Source organism: Aplysia californica, unplaced genomic scaffold (genome assembly GCF_000002075.1).
Source record: "Aplysia californica isolate F4 #8 unplaced genomic scaffold, AplCal3.0 scaffold00079, whole genome shotgun sequence".
NCBI lineage: Eukaryota > Metazoa > Mollusca > Gastropoda > Aplysiida > Aplysiidae > Aplysia > Aplysia californica.
Genome location: NW_004797349.1, coordinates 325,482 through 342,389, shown reverse-complemented (window position 1 = coordinate 342,389; position 16,908 = coordinate 325,482). Strand labels below are relative to the sequence as shown.

Below are 16,908 nucleotides of genomic sequence, written 5' to 3'. Positions count from 1 at the left end.
TAATAATAATAATAATAATAATAAATGCATTTATATATCTCATATCCACACTTTACAGTATGCTTTATGCCTTCATCACCTTTATAACTATATCAGTGAGTGATTATTTTTCATATAAATGTACAGGACTGGTACTGTTTGAGTTCAATATGCTGGACTTAAGTGGTGGGCATTTCCGGTTCAAATCCCCTCCCCCCTCCCCCCTCCCCAGGGTCTTTGAAAGTTTGAACTGATTGAGGAGTTTTCGTTGTTCACCACACAAACTGCACATGCTAATTAAAAGATTTATGTTAAATCTTAGGTCCTACCTCTTGGATAACAGTTCATTTATTCTACTACATGATGTATGGTTTTGCTGGGTTTTTTTAAAAAGTCTATCATACTGTCCCAATATCAAACCGCAGAACTCTTGCACTCTCTTGTTATGAAATTATGTGTAATGAAAAATTTACTTTTTTACATTGAAGAACATTTCTACCTTTTTGACTCCTTATTTATTTCGCTTTGTCTGACATGATGTCTTTAGCAGGTCTTGGGGGTGCAATTTCTTTTGGATGTTACAAATCCTACTACTTATTATTCTGTGGCCATCCTGCTACATTGTACTCGCCTTAACAAATGTATAGCAACAGGACACAATGAGTCACATAGCACAGCGACAATACAGCACTTCGGGTATCACAGTAAAGGTCTGTTTTAGCCCCTCAAGTAGTGGATGAGGCTAGTATTAGTGACTTTGAGCTGGGGGAGGCGGAAACTCTTGAATTTGGGAAAATGTAGGTTTTGCCCAATATCCCAAAATAAATGAATGCTACAAGTGACTCATTTGGTTGCGTTACTACATACATACATATAATTGTAGGAAGTGCTTGACTCTGGGCTAGTAACCAAACAGTATAATTATTTGCTTCCATTATATGAGCAGATTTACATCCTGATTATCATCTTGTTTACTGGTCATCTAAAGTTCACTCTCTTTTTTTCGTCGCAGGGGCAAGATGAAGAACATAACAGCAGGCCTGCTGGCCTTGTCTCTTTGTGTACTTTCTGTCTGGGCTCAGACCATCGGTGAGTGAAATTTGTATTTTTATTTCTGCTTTTGCTTTGAACCGGTGGAAGAAGATGTTGAATGTTGAAAGTGGGTAGTTGGTGGGAACTGTGATGTAGTTTACTCTTTTTTTCCTATCAAACATCAATCATCCTTATCTCTCTTTGATTTCTTTGTTTGTTACTCTTTAGTAACACCTAATCTTCAGCATGTATGTGGTCTATTTGTGTTGAAAGGGCTGTAAAACTGGACTAAAACTGCACACATACTTCAAGTGACTTATTTTATAACTTTTATTTTACGTTTATATGTGTTGGGGTGGGAGGTAAGAATTTTGCGGTTTTATTTTATAGAGAATGTTTGTTTAAGAGTATCGTAGTGTTTGTAAAATATTGTAAGGAATGCAGATAACCCACACCATCTCTCATGTGGACACCGTAAGGGTGTTTTAGGGTTCTATGTTTGCAAGTGTATACAGCGAACCTGCTCCAACAGCCACCTGTCCCAGACAATCACCTCTACAAATGACCACTTCTCACTCAATGCCTCTCACTCAATGCCCCCCCCCCCCCCCACGCATTTTTTTCTATATTATAATGATAATAGCATTGTACAAGACGTTCCCGCGCCTGAGACAACCGTTTTTTTCCTCTGCAGTGGGTGGCTGTCTTGGACAATTTCTACTGTACACGTACTTGATTTCTTTCCTTGCACTTGGGTCAGAAGTCAGATTCTGAGGGGACATGCTAGTTGTATCTTAAACCTCCCGTTGTTTTGTACAGCCTCATCAAGTATTTGCTTGTGATTTTTCTCTTGTAAACAGTTTGACCCCCCTTTCCCATCAATTATGAAATATTGAATGCCTGTTTGAGAACACTGCTGAATGCTAGAAGAGGGATGATAAAATAATAAATCTGAATAAAGACGTAAAATAACATTCATTCTATTACTGAATTATCAGACTCCTTTTGTTTAAAATGACGCGGACATTTCACTCATTTTGGAAGCCTTATTTTTTAGTGTTGAAAATGTTGCGGTTTAAAAAAATAAAATAAATGTGAGTTAAAGGCATAATGTCAGTTTTTAAGAAGATCATGTTGGCTGCTTAGTGGAAGATTCTGCCATACATCATTTTAAAGTGGGTGGTTGGCAGGTGCTCTGGTGTGGTTTACTCCTTCTTTCCCATCAAACATCTATCGTCCTTATCTCCCCTTCTTCTTTATGTTTGTTACTCTCTTGTAGCACCTCTAATCTTCTGGCGCTCTTATGACCTTATGAAGTTGCGAGCGCCGTAAAACCTTTACTAGAACTAAAACATCATTTTAAAAAGTGATGTATGACAGAGTGTTACACTGAGCAGTGGATGTTTGTATGTCTGTGGACATGAACTTCAGTGTTTTTACTCTTGTTCCCATCGCAGAGGATGAATTCAGCAACCCTTGCACCATTGCAAAGACCTGTGGCCAGTGCATCAGAACCTCCTCTATATGCTCATGGTGTGGTGCAGAGGTAAGTCACTCATGCTGCTGCTTTTTGAGGGTAAAGGAGAAATTTTTGAGTGGTACACCATTTTGCAGAGAAATTTTCTAAAATATTTAATGTTTCAGGACCATAGATTTTTTACTAGTTTTTAAGTTTTTGTTTTATTTCTTCCAGTCGTGTGTTTTCTCAACATTTTTTTATGCTCACAGTTTTTCATGTTTTAGAATTGGCAATCTACAGTCGAATCTGCTCTAACTGCCACCTGTCCAAGACAATCACCTGCACAAATGACCAATTCCCACTCACCCCCTTGTGTTTTTTACCATAGGGTGGCTGTCTTGCAAAGTTACGACTATGGTACCCTTAGACTACTACATGTATATAGTTTCACCTCTGAAGTGGTGCCAGTGGTTGGTGGGCACCATTGGAAAGTAGTACTTACTACCCATTTGTTGTTGCTGACTGACTTGCTTTTTCCCATCACTTAATGATCTGTCTTGGTCAGTGTACTTCTAATCAACTGTAGCTTTATCTATATACTTAGCTAAACATGTGAACATGCACATTTTCTTTTGCTCATTCATTTATTTAATTGTTTTCACATCAAGTTTATCCTTTATCTGTACATATGTGATATTTTCTTTGGAGTATTAAATGAATCTCCTTTTCTTCCTCTTCTTTCTTTGTCCTATATCTTCGAAACAACCAATTTGTGTCTAGTAGGAAGTTTAATACATACAAAAAAGTTACCAAATTCAAACTGTATTATTTAACCGTTCTTAGAATGGCCACTGTTGTTTTTATTTTGACAGCCTATGTTCTATTTTTTTTCTCCCAATCAGGTGTACCCAAGGGGGATGGCAAGGTGTGACATTGTCCAAAACCTTAAACGGAACTGCACAGATAAAGACATTTCAAGTCCAAAGTCCACATCGGAAACCAAAAGGGTATGTCATATTTATTAAAACTTATTCAAGATGATACATGTCGACTACGTTCTCTGAAAGAATTCAATGGTAAAATTGAATATATAGAATAATTCACTGTTGGATGAAAATGGGTCTATAAAAGGATGGAAAATTATTGCTAGACAGTATTTTATCTGGCAATAATCTTTTTTTTCCCTGATGTATTAATGCCAGGTGCAGGTTTCAAATTATCAAGATCTTCTGCTTTGACAAAAGATTGTGTAAGTAGAGCATTTATAGTTTGTAATGTCTCTGTTGGCTGAGCATTTTGAGTCTGTTCTGTATGTGAACATAAGGGAAGGAATAGTGTGCACATATATGTTCCTTTTAAATCATAAAAAATTATGTTTTAGTTTAGTCCATAGATTCCATGTATTGTTAGTTCTAATTTGATAACTTGTTCAAGACTATTATTTGCTTTGCCTATTAGTGACCTAATCAAATGGGTAACAGGAAAATATCAAGGAACGTGGCTTTTTTTTAGAGCATCTGAGCAAAGAAATGAATGGAGAGCCATGACCACCGATGTCTGTCGACAGATCTGGCACTGGATGATGATGATGATTAGTGACCACATTGTTTTGAACTCTGTCATGTTGAGTTGACTTACAAGGTTGTTGTTGTGGGTGGTTGACGGGTGCTCTGGTGTAGTTTGCTTCTTCTTTCCTATCAAACATCTATCGTCCTTATCTCCCCTATTTCTTTTTTATGTTTGTTACTCTCTTGTAACACCTCAAATCTTTTATGGCTCATATGACCTTATGCAGTTGCGCACGCCGTAAAACCTCTACTAAAACTAAACTACAGGTTGTTGTTTCCTTCCCAGAATGATGAGTGGACCAGTGGGGGCAAGACAAAGCCGCCTGTTCAGGTGCGCCCTCAAGAGGTTGAGTTCGTCATCAGACCAAGTGAGTGAGACATTGCTTTGAGCCTCATTTCCTCCCAGTCAAGTGTTGTCCTTTGCTGTTGCACTATTATTCATACTGTTGATGTGAAGGTCACTTTGTTGTATGACTTGTGGCAGTAGTTTTGTTTGCTATAGTGTATTAGCATCCCAAAGTTTAGTTCCTTCTTCAGGAGGAGGGGGTTAATCTGTGTTGTTTGAAATTTATTAACCCCTTCTCTGCCTTGTTTGAAACCCTTTTTGGCATGGTTTTTAAGGTAGACTATTATCTAAATGAAACAAATGTAGGCATTTTACATAAGCCATTTTGGCTCAATCAGGTGAACAAATATTAGCAGGGTCATTTTAATTTCCTAGGACTTGCATAATTATTTTTTCCTTTAATTTCAAGTAACAAGTTTCATGGTTAACCTATCATAAGTAAATGAGAAATTAGCATTTTAATGGCAATGGTGCAAATTGACCTTTTTACCCTCAACTGTCCCATGATAAATTATTAATTGACAGTGACTGAGTTTTAGCTTCTCCTTTAGCCGAAGAAACAAACTATCAGAAATGGACCCCTGCCTGCCCTCTAAACAACTGAGTTTGTGTTGAAATGTACCCTGTTCATGGGTTACTCATCTTTTTCTGCCGTTCTTTTTCCCTGTAACAGATGACCCAATGAACTTCAAGCTGCACTTCCAGCAGCAAGCTAACTACCCCGTGGATCTGTACTTTTTGCTGGATCTCAGCTACGGTATGGCCCGCCAGAAAGAGGCTCAACAGAGACTGATTGCCCTGGGAGAGGACATGCGTAAGTTGTTTTGTCGGGTAGTTGGAGGGCACCACCGGTAGGGACTTTCCCTTTGTTGTGTCTGTTTTGCTTTTTCCCCAGCACTAAATAACCGTTATTGTGTTGGCCTGCTTTTCTTTACTCAAAAATAAAACAAATTCAGTTCTTGTGAATTGCATTGTTTTGTTTGTTTGGATGGTTGGAAAGGGCATAAAGACCTGCTTTATATTTTTTTAGAATTAGGAGATGGATGATTTTTTCGTAACCTTTTGGGGAAAATATGCTGGTGATTATGGTCATCGTACACTTTTGTTTTATAATGGAAACATAAAATTGGAATGTTTAAGTGACTGCCAAAAATATCCCCAAGTCAAAGAAAATAGTTTCAGCTAAGTAAAACAGCTTTCATTCAGCAGGATAATAAACTGTCATGCTTCTTGGATGGTTTTAAGCCTTTTGAAATTGAGCTGTTTTATCCATAAAGAAGATGTTCTCAGTAGATGGGGGCGGGGGTGGGGGGGGGGGGGGGGGGGGGGGGTGGTATCATACTTGCACCGATGTTAGTATAGGTTTTTCTGTGTGAATGAAAGAAAAAAAAATCATGGATTTAGAAAATCATCAGTCTTGTACAATTTTTTTTGTGGCTTTACATTTAAAGTCTCTATCAATCTCTATTTGTAGAGTTTGCTTGTTTTGTTGGGGTTTTTTTTTGGGGGGGGGGGAGGGGGAAGCTGTTAACTCCTTTCACTTTACTCCTTTATGCTTTCTTGGAGGCTCTAAGGTTGGTTGGGAATTGTGACAGTTTCATCAGTTCACAGAGAATACCAGCCTACCTTTTACAGATTTTCTTATTTCTTTTACATCTGCATACTGTCTTGGTGTATAGATATGATTTAATTGTATGCTTTCTTGTCTTTAAGTTATTGATTTGTTTATTGCTTGTAGCTGTGAGCCTGCAGAATATCACCAACAACTTTCGCCTGGGTTTTGGCACATTTGTGGACAAGTTGCTGATGCCTTACACTGCCTGGACAGACGAAATGTAAGTTATTGTATGTCGGGCACAAGTGGGTAAAATGTTCATGATGTGAGGTGCATTGTGGTTCTTAATGTAGTGTGCATGTGTGTAGCTGGTTGATGCTCAAAACTTCTGATTTTTGGGGTCTTTTTTCTTTATTATTCAGTTTCTGGCTATGGATTATGCAGATGATTTGACAAGCCTTTTCATATTTTTGCCAATTGTTGAGGTTTCCTCAGGTGGTTTACAGGAGAATATTATTGCGATAAATTCTCATTGTAATAATTTGAAAGTTGGAGATTTGTATGGATGTATGACTTTATGGGGATTTTCCTAACTGACAGAATAGAAAGTAAGGAAGAAAACAGAGAAGACAATCTTTTCACTTCTTTGCCTTCTTTCTGACTGCATTACACTTGAAGACTACTATCTGTCATATGCTGGGTCATCCTGTTTAGTTCTTCTGTTGGGCTGAACAACTTCTCCTGTAGTGTTGATGGGGTTTGTCACATTTCATGTCTTAGGGTTCTGGTCTTTTCACTTCATTTCTAAAGACATTGAACTTCCCATTTTCAGGTTGCAGTACAGATGCCCCCTGAAGGACAAACGTTGCAGAGATCCTCATGCTTTCAAGAACCAAGTCAACCTGGGAGAAAATGCCCCCACCTTCGCTGTATGTCATATCATCTGCCTATATTGTTTCTAATCAGAGTGGTCTATGAAGACTGACATTGCTGTCCGTGTTTCATGGGCGTTGGTTTCTCTCTCGTACAACAGAAGTGTCTTTTTGATTGTAGGTTATAGGTTTCCATTTTGTAAAGGAAACCAGGGTTTAGAAATGGAAGGTTTTTGTCTTTTTTTCAAAGATATATTTTGTTATGTTTTTATTTGACAAACCTTTTTTAATTTTTCACCATTCATTAAGGGTTCAATTTTGAAAAAAATATTTGGTTCTGTCAAAAAGCATCTTTTTAAAGCGGGGATGTGGTATAAAAAACAATGCTTAGAATATTTTATTTGTATGTTTTGCATATTCACAGCAATCATTGATTACCACTTACAGTGCATTTTACTTATGCTATGAGATTTGTCTTTTTAATTTACACATTTTAAGTGGTATATCGTGTGAATTGTATGTCAGGACAGACGGAAATCTTGTGGCAGTGATGAATAAAATAAATAATTTTGTCTTGTCAGAGAAAAATGAGATCTGCTTTGGAGAATGTGTCTCAAAGTCTTGACGATGCTGAAGGTGGACTGGAGGGTCTGATTCAAGCTTTGGATTGTAATGTAAGTTTTGCCTGCCAGTGTTTCTCCTAACTATGATCAGAGAGAGAAAACTCTGGGGAAATACCTAACGTTATACCAAGGAAAGTACACAAATTCATTAAAATTGAAAATAAGGAGGCAAGTCAGCTGCTGGGAGACAATTACCGTGATATGTAAAAGTGAAAGATTAATAAGTCTTTAAGGTATTTCTCTTGATTTTTTTATACTTGTAATTTTGACCTAGTGAGAGCTAGAGACATGGGTTTTTTTTCTTCTTCTTCTTCTGGAGGGAAGGGGGGTCTGTTGGTTAAAAGTTAGGTTTATTGAGTAATGCATATTTGGATTTCTTTGTTTTAACATGTGCCATTGACTTTTAGATCTTGAATTTGTGTCCTGGAACATGTCTTTTGTTTCTTTTGACTCCTGACCATGGTAATGTTAGTGTGCTGATCTTCTCCCCATAAACAAGTGGAAAGGAAAAGAATCATATCATCTCGTTTGTTCCATGTTTCGCCCTAGCTTGAAAGTGTTGAAAAATTTTGATCATCGTATAATTATGGGTCATTGCATTTATTTAAATTTGTTTTGTTTTTTTATCATATGATTTGGAAACAGAATATCGGATGGAGGCAAGTTTCCAGAAGAATCATTGTGTACTCTTCCAACTCTCGTTTTCATTTGGCTGGGTCTGGCAAGGTGAGTCTGTACCTTCTGTCATTATACATGTTATTTACTTCTTGTGCCTTAAGCTTTTTTTTATTATGTGCTTGCATATGACATCAACCTCAAAGTCTTGTAGTGGTTGGGTTCCGAAGCTTTTTTACTTGCTTTGTATCACACTAAATAATTTTCAGCTTGCTAAATTCAGAGCATTATAATTGTTGGCCTCTATTCGGCTCCTCGGAAGGAGTAAAAATCACAAACAAGATATATTGTTTTGTCCTGGGCTTTCTTGTCTAGTTCACCCAATGTCAGTCCGAGAATTCATCAAGTCAGCCTCACAGGCTCTGTGTCATTACACCAGCCCTTCTCCTTCCTGGAAGATTTGAGATCAGGGCCTGTGAAATTTCTTCGGTCCTTTTTAGAATGTTTACCCGATCAACTCTAATTGTCTCATTCTAGTCCCAGCTTTTATTAGTTTTTCCATTTGTCCATCAGAGATCTGTATTTTTGAGGATGCGGGGCCAATGAGTGGGCAGGATTCTCCGAAAGCACATTTATACATCTTTTTTTTTACTGAAGTTAAAAAGAATTTTTAGGAGGTGTGCTCATTTGTTGCTATCTGATTTATAATAGTTTTGAGACCTTATCATTTGTTTTCATCTGTGTGTGGGTTGTTTTTTGCTTTAAAAGCTCTATATATCTCATTGTTTTATGTGTGTCTCTCTCCTACAGCTGGGTGGTGCCACCAAACAGAGCGACCTGCAGTGTGCTCTCAATCCAGATGGGTTGTATGAGAACGACAAAATATATGTGAGTACTGGCTTACTGAATGTCAACTGATCAGTTTTGTTTGAAATATTTTATTCATTTATTCATTTATTTTGTGTTGATTTTAATTCAGTTGACTTATATTTTGGGAAAGCTTTGTTCATGCAAATTTGCTTTTCCATTTCTTAATTTGTCTTTCTCTGGATTGCATGTACCTTTGTTCTGTTAAGGATCTTTTACTCCCTGAGTTAATTTGTTTGATGACGGTATTTTGTAAGTTCTAGAGTTACTTTTTCCCCCACAGGACTACCCATCGGTGAGCCAGATAGCAGCCAAACTGAATGAGAAGAAGGCTAATGTTATCTTCGCTGTCATGAAAAATGTGAGCAGCCACTACTATGGTCTGCGCTCTTTCCTCGACGGAGCTGTGGTAGGAGAGCTGGAAGATGACTCAAAGAACATTGTGCAGCTGATCAGTGAAAAATACTATGTAAGAATCTGAGAGTTACTCATTTTAAGTGTTTTTAAAAAAATGATGTTCCGAATTTTCTCAACTTAAATCAGTATTGTTAAGGTTGTGCAACTTGAAGGTCCAGTTCTTCCATTTGGAGAAACTCTATGCTATTGAACCTGTTTATAATGTTGTCACTTATCAAATCTGTGACCATGGGTGGTTGGAGGGCGATATTAGTAGATCATGCTTCTTTACTATCCCTCATTTGTTTCTGTCTATCTGCCTTGCCTTTCCCCAGCACTAAGTGACCATTACTAATTGAATGTGTGCTTCTCTTTACTCAAACAAAGATATCTATGCCATTATAGGAGAGGGTGTCTTTGAGATACGTCACTTTGGTCAATAAATTACTGTCTTTAAACTGATTTGAGAGCAGTTTCAAAAGTGTTTTACTGATAGATAGTCCAGATTGATTATAGCAATGTATAGAGCTGGTTGTTAAAAAACATTCCTTGCTTTAAATGTTATTCCATTAGTTGCTAACAATGCTTAATTTGCTTGACTGTTTTCCACATATACCAGGACCTGAGGTCCCGTATCAAGTTTCAGTCCAGCAATGATGACCACGTGGAATTGAAGTTTAGAACAAAGTGCCTAGGGTGGGTAATGGTGACCTATCTTCTTTGTATCCTTGAAATATGAGTAACTAGAAATATTGTTTCATTTTTATTGAAATTCACAGTTTGTGTTGGATAGAGATGTTTAGATAGTGTGAAGCAATTTGTGTGGGAAAGAAAGTCTAGTAAAACAATTTTGTTTTTGTCTAATAAAAAGCGCTGGACTCACAATGAGGACCAATGATTTGTCCAGATGTAAGTGCATGGTGCTTTTCATTAAGACTGTATCACTAAACAATGACAAAACTACATTTGAAGAGAACCTGCTGTTATCACAAAATGATGTTAAATCAGAAAAATCACTATAAGTATTCACAGCGAAGCAGCTATGTGTTTGTTGTAGAGTCTTGCAGACCCCTCCAGTCTTTAGGCCATTCCCAAAGGGGGGACATTAACACGTTCTTATGCACAGCAGAATTGTAAATGAGCTGATTCATCAATGTCATGCTCATAACTGTGCCTGAACTGCAAAGGGGAACTGCTGCTTTTTCTTTCCTAATCCTTACTATCGTCATTTTCCTCTACTTCTTTTGTATGTTTGTCACACTCTTGTGACCCGCTATTTCCATGCTGTTGAAGTTGGAGAGGTGAGGAGAGTAAGCCTGATTCCCTGTATGGACTTCTCTTTTGACGTCCACCCCTTTGCGCTCATATGACCTTATTCAGTTGCGAGCGACGTAAAAACTCTACTAAAAAAAGTCTTGCAAGTTCGTACTTAAAGAAAAGTATCGGTAGAAGACTCTCTCTCCATCTCTTTTTTTTTCTTTTTCTTGGTTTTAATTGAAATGCAGTGTTGAAACACGTTGAGAATGGCCAAACAAGTTGCCAGAGTATCTGTTATGGATTTTGTTCTTGTTGCTAGTACTGTCCAAGCATATGTCATTAAAAAAAATGTTTTTATTTTGAGTTTGCATGAAGTTAACAAGACAAATGAAAAAGGCAGAATTGTGAGTTGAACAGAAGTTGCTCATTATTCATCAGTGTTTTTGCAGTGTAGGCAACTGAGCTATTATTTGAATTTGTTTCCTCAGGAATCAGACCAAAGAAACGTCCACATGTACAGATCTGAAGATTGGGGACAAAGTGAGTTTCATTAGAAGTAACAATTATGGTTTGTGATGTTGTATTGCACTTGGGCAGATGGTTTTTTTTTGTGTCTTACTGCTTTTCATTGCGGCATCATAACATATGAAATGGTTGATTGCTTTCTTTGTCAAAGGTTTGACTCATACCCCTGAGTGGATTCCTTTGAATATTTACTGAAGGTAAAGCTCTAATATTATTTTTAAAAAGGGGAAATGCAACTGCTATTTGTGAAACATTACTACTACAAGTTAGCTGTATAAGGTATGATGATCAGTATCAATTTTTGTTCATAATGCCTTTTTAAAGAAATGATTTAACAGTCAGTCAGACTGGTTCAAAAAATAATTGTCTTGTTTATAATTCGATGCTAGAACCCAATTGGTTTGATGCTTACCATTACTCATGAATGCTAGAAATGTGCTTACTAATTACAGTGCAAATTGTCTAAGATGATCACCCATTGTGGAGTTGAAAAGTGGTTGTCTAAGACAGGTGGATGTCTTGGACAGTGAATTGCAAGGGGGGTAGTGGGAAGTGGTTGTTTTTGCAGGCGATTGACTAAGACAGATGTCCGTTAGAGCAGGTACAACTGAGCATCCATTGATAGGGTGCCTGGCGCTCATATGACCTTATGCAGTTGCGAGCGTCGTAAAACGTCTACTAAAACAAAACAGATAGGGTGTTGTTGTTCTATACACGTCTAACATCTGTTAAAGAACATGCTGCCGGCAGATGGAGAAATCATAATGTTTATGACATGCACATCCTCAGGTGGAGTTTGACGTGACTATGACGGTGAACCCAGACATCTGCAAAGACAAGACAGGCATTGTGGAGAAAGTGGTCAGCCTGGATGCTGTGGGCTTGAATGAACAATTGCTGGTGAAGCTGAAGATCCGCTGCGAATGTGAATGTGAGAGCTCCACAATGGAGGTGAGTCTTGCTTGGAAGGCAGTTTGTGCCCATGGCAGTTGCCACTTTTCTGGGATCGCTGGAATTTCATGGAAGTTTGAAATGTTTATGAATTTTTGTTTCTTATAACGATGTATCATGTACGATTTTTGTAGATTTGATCCCTTGCTTCTCATCACAATTTAATCGGGATATTTTTGTCATGACCTTTGCATCTCTGTCATTGTCCAATGTGCTCCATATTATCTCTCGTGGAATAATAGAGACCTGTAGATTTTGTCTGGAATAAACTCAGTGTGAAATATTTTTAAAAAATTTATATCACTATCTTTAATGGCAAGGTCTGTATTAAAGTCATTTATGCAATGATGATATATGTTAAATTCAAATTTTTTTTCTGTTTTTTTTTCCACTCAGGTACTGAACAGTGACAAGTGTTTCTTTGGTAACGGAACGCTTGAGTGTGGAATCTGTAACTGCAATGACGGTCGTTACGGCCGGCTGTGCGAGTGTGATGAGACCCAGATCTCCAGTGAAGAAGCAATGGTGGAGTGCAGAAAAGAGTGAGTGGATACCTTTTCGTATTCTAGTATGCTCCAAAACTATTTACACAATTTTCAAATTTTCAGTAGTTTTCTTCACAGACATTTCACATGTCTGAATTAACTTTTTACTTGTCTCAGCGCTGTGTTCAGTTTGTCGTATGATATAAGTCAGTTTCCAACTGGTAGACAATGTTTGAGATATGTCAACCCCCGGGGTGGTGCTATTCACTGAAGTGTCTTTATGCCATTCCCAAAGGGGGGACATTAACCATGTTCTTATGCACAGTACAATTGTAATTGTAAATGGGCTGATTCATCAATGTCATGCTCATAACTGTGCCAGGGAACTGCTGCTTTTTCTTTCCTAATCCATACTATCGATATTTTCCTCTACTTCTTTTTATGTTTGTCACTCTCTTGTGACCTGCTACTTCCGGGGTGTCTTGATAGTCGAAGCAGACTTTGTGCTGTTGAAGCTAGAGAGCTTCTCTGTTGACATCCACTCCTTGGCGCTCATATGACCTTATGCAGTTGCGAGCGCCGTAGAACCTCTACTAGTGGGGGGTTGGCGGGTGCTCTGGTGTGGTTTGCTCCTTCTTTCCTATCAAACATCTATCGTCTTTATCTCCCCCTCTTCTTTTTTGTGTTTGTTACTCCCTCTAATCTTCTAATCCTCTGCACGTATATGACCTTAATGTGTTGCAAGTACCGTAAAACTAAAACTAAAACTAAACCTCTACTACTAAAACAAGACTTGTCAATTTGAACTGGTACCATATAAATTTGACATTCGTCCAGTCTCTCACTGAAAAGTACACAGTTAATGAGTTGTAGAAGTGTGTTCTTAATCTTCCTGTGTTGTGCTCAGTCAATAAGTTATAGAAGTGTGTTGTTAATCTTCCTGTGTTGCACACAGTCAATAAGTTATAGAAGTGTGTTGTTAATCTTCCTGTGTTGCACACAGTCAATAAGTTATAGAAGTGTGTTGTTAATCTTCCTGTGTTCCGCTCAGTTAATAAGTTAAAGAAGTCTTAAGCGCATAGAGCATGCTCTTGAACATGGATATGCGCTATATAAATGCAATTATTATTATGTCTGTTGTTAATTCTTCTGTGTTGCGCTCATTAATGAGTTAAAGAAATGTGTTGTAAGGTAAAGAAGTGTGTTGTCAATATTCCTGTGCTGTGCTCCCAGTGTGAACGACACAGCCACCTGCTCCGGCAATGGTGAATGTATCTGCGGCGAGTGCGAGTGCTACCCGCTGGCCAATGATCCGGAGGAGAGATACAGCGGAGAGTTTTGTGAGTGCAATGACTACAGCTGTCCCATGGACAAGAACAACAAGCTTTGTGGTGGTAAGTACACGGTAGACCAAGGTAGGCAAGCTAGACCAATGTAGGCAAGGTAGACCAAGGTGGGCAAGCTAGACCAAGGTAGACCAAGGTGGGCAAGCTAGACCAAGGTAGACAAGCTAGACCAAGAATAACTTTTTAAACCCAGGCAATGAACTCTGACCTCCCGAGCCCGGAATAATTCGTCCCCTGGCTTCCTGAGCAAAAAAATGCCCATATGGCGACACACTCCATGAACTCCGCATGCCTCCTCTATTAAAACCAATTCCCTCTTCCTTGAGCTGCCTTGACCTTTACGATAGTTACGGCGAACCTGCAAGTCTATTTGATGTCATTTTTCTCATTTTTCTCCTTGTTCGGACTACTGTTCTATTGTAGACTAGCACACACCGATATATCGGTGCTTTAGGTAAAGGGCAAATAACCCGCACACCAATATATCGGTGTCATGGGTTCATTGGGTTAAAGAACTTGAACAAATGGGTGAAGGGGGGGAAAAACCACAGGATAATATACTTTTTCATGAGTATCTGAGTAGACAAACATGTGGGGAAACCATGAGTTCCTGTGTATATTTCTGGTCTAGCATTTGAACAAGAAGCAAAGGGCTTAACAGTGTTCCTGACCTTTGGGTTGTGTTTATTTCAGATTAAAAAACGATACCATTGAAATTGTCGGAGACAATCTCTTATTCTATCTACAAGCAAAAGGGTTTGTGAAATTCAACCCTGACCACTCATTCTGTTGACGGTGGGAAAAATACTGGCTATAGAAACATAATTAAAATGGTGCTTTGAGTGTTGTTTGTTGATCTTTGCTTCTTGCCTCATGCTCTCATAGGTCTATCAGAGTTTGTTAGCGGGTGGGTGGTTGGCGGGTGTTCTGGTGTGTTTTGCTACTTCTTTCCTATCAAACATCTATTGTCCTTATCTCTCCTCCTTTTTTGTGTATGTTATTCTCTTGTAACACCTTTAATCTTCGGCATTTATATAACCTAATTGTGTTGCAAGTGTCGTTAAACTCTTACTAAAACTAGAGTTTGTTACAATGCAGCATGTACCACAGTGAAGTGCCACTTGCAGTACTTTTAAATACGTCTAAAAAGTCTACAGTTGAAATGGTCCAAGATGGCCACCCATTGTCCAGGAGAAAAGTGACTGTCTTAGGCAGGTGGACGTCTTGGACAATATCTCATTATAATAAAGCAAAAACATAAGGGTGGTGCTCTTGTGTGAATTGCTCCTCTTTTCCTATTTAACATCTATCATCCTTATCTCTCTTTTTTCATTTACTTTGTATGTTACTCTCTAGTAGCACCTCAAATCTTCAGCACTTATATGAGCTATTTGTGTTGCAAGTGCCAAAAAATACTTACTTAAACTTTTAAAAAAACCACAAAAAATACTTGCATGCCGCTTACTCTGGCATTGTTGAGTGTATATGTGGTGAGTGCGAGTGCTACGCGCTGAAGGTGGAGAAATGAAATGAAGAGCAATCTGCAGGTGATTAGAGAGCGCTACTGGTATGTCTAACTTCTGTACTTTCCCTCTGTTGTTTCTATCTGCCTTACTTTTTCCCAGTACTAAATGACCATTTTTGTGTCGATGTGCTTCTCTTTACTCAGAACAAACAAGAAAAGCAATCTTGTTTCTTTCTCGATGTTCCAGGATCCAGGAAGGGAGTCTGTTCCTGTGGGACCTGTAACTGTCTGCCGGGCTGGTCGGGCCACGACTGCACCTGCACAACATTAACAGAGTCTTGTATTGCAGCTAACAATGTAAGTGAAAGTGAAAGAGAGAGAGAAAAGGAGAGAGAGGGAAAGGGAGAGAAAAAGAGAGAGGGAGGGAGTGAAAGGATCTCCATAGGAACTAAGTTCTTAGCATTGTTATAAAATGCATTGAGCGTTGGGTTTTTAAAATATTTTTTAGTGAAAATGTGCTATATAAATGTAATTTATTATTATTTATTAAGTTTTAAAATAAAAATTAATTGTGGTGAGGACATTTCATTCAAAGACAGGACTCTTATCTAACAAAAACTTTAGCTAATAGTTTCATTTAATTTGTTTTGGGAATATCGCAAGCTACTGAGGTCAAGTTCCTTATGATTGTTTAGGATGCAGTGACAAAGCTGTTGTTTCCTAAAAAATTATCTTTGTTTGGATAGCCTTAACTTTTTCTTTCCTTTTCATTAGACAAACCTGGCATATTATATCACCAATCATAAAGTCTTCTCTCTAAAACAATTCACAATAGAGTTGTTGCTCTGATGGTCTTCTTCTCGGTTTGCATCCTCAGAAAACCTGCAACGGCTTTGGAGAATGTGAGTGTGGCGTCTGCGTCTGTGACCAGAAATACGACATGGTGGGACCCACGTGTGAGGATTGCCCGGTAAGCTCATGTCTTGATCTTTGACCTGCCGTGCGTGTGGAGTAATTGGGCTTGGTATCAAAGGAAAAACCTGTAAATTCTTTGCCATATCGTCAGACCGAAGGGCTAGAACCCAAATGGCCACTGGACCAGAAAAGTAAAGTAAAGTAAAGGAAGTATCAAAGGAAAGTCTTAATTTCTTACTGTGATCTTGAATTTTTGCTTGAAGTTAGTTCAAAGAAATGCATGTTTCTAGACATTTTTGGGGCTTTCCTTTGGGGAAGATCCCTTATTGGTGACCTATACCCCAGTACCCAGGAAAGAGGCAGATCTTCGCGCTCTCATATGACCTTATGCAGTTGCGAGCGCCATAAAACCCATACAAAAGAGGCAGATGGTGATGGTGATAATGATGGTGATGATGTGTGTGTTTTCCTCCACAGACGTGCCCGAGCAAGTGCAACGAGTACATCGACTGTGCCCAGTGTACGGGCTTTGGCACGGGCAGTCTCACCCAGGACGAGTGTGACAGTAAATGTGGAGACTCCAAAAAGGTGGACACTCTGCCATGTAAGATTCTCAGTAAAAGAACAAAATAGAACATTAATAGAGCCGGGG

General features: G+C 38.5%; 1 protein-coding gene across 4 annotated transcripts in view; it reads left to right on the top strand.

Annotated features, from left to right (window-relative positions):
- Positions 1–16,908, top strand: part of LOC101846338 (integrin beta pat-3) — a 37,080-nt gene that overhangs the window by 9,389 nt on the left and 10,783 nt on the right. For all 4 annotated transcript variants that reach the window (XM_035968730.1, XM_005094266.3, XM_035968729.1 and 1 more), the window contains exons 2-20: positions 992–1,068; positions 2,469–2,557; positions 3,373–3,477; positions 4,325–4,406; positions 5,058–5,198; positions 6,123–6,219; positions 6,772–6,868; positions 7,393–7,485; positions 8,080–8,160; positions 8,860–8,937; positions 9,200–9,385; positions 9,932–10,008; positions 11,058–11,109; positions 11,884–12,045; positions 12,442–12,587; positions 13,764–13,924; positions 15,589–15,698; positions 16,219–16,311; positions 16,734–16,860. In XM_035968730.1, the coding sequence (XP_035824623.1) occupies positions 999–1,068; positions 2,469–2,557; positions 3,373–3,477; positions 4,325–4,406; positions 5,058–5,198; positions 6,123–6,219; positions 6,772–6,868; positions 7,393–7,485; positions 8,080–8,160; positions 8,860–8,937; positions 9,200–9,385; positions 9,932–10,008; positions 11,058–11,109; positions 11,884–12,045; positions 12,442–12,587; positions 13,764–13,924; positions 15,589–15,698; positions 16,219–16,311; positions 16,734–16,860 (2,047 nt within the window). In that variant the 5' untranslated portion in view covers positions 992–998. The remainder of the gene's footprint in view (positions 1–991; positions 1,069–2,468; positions 2,558–3,372; positions 3,478–4,324; positions 4,407–5,057; positions 5,199–6,122; positions 6,220–6,771; positions 6,869–7,392; positions 7,486–8,079; positions 8,161–8,859; positions 8,938–9,199; positions 9,386–9,931; positions 10,009–11,057; positions 11,110–11,883; positions 12,046–12,441; positions 12,588–13,763; positions 13,925–15,588; positions 15,699–16,218; positions 16,312–16,733; positions 16,861–16,908) is intronic.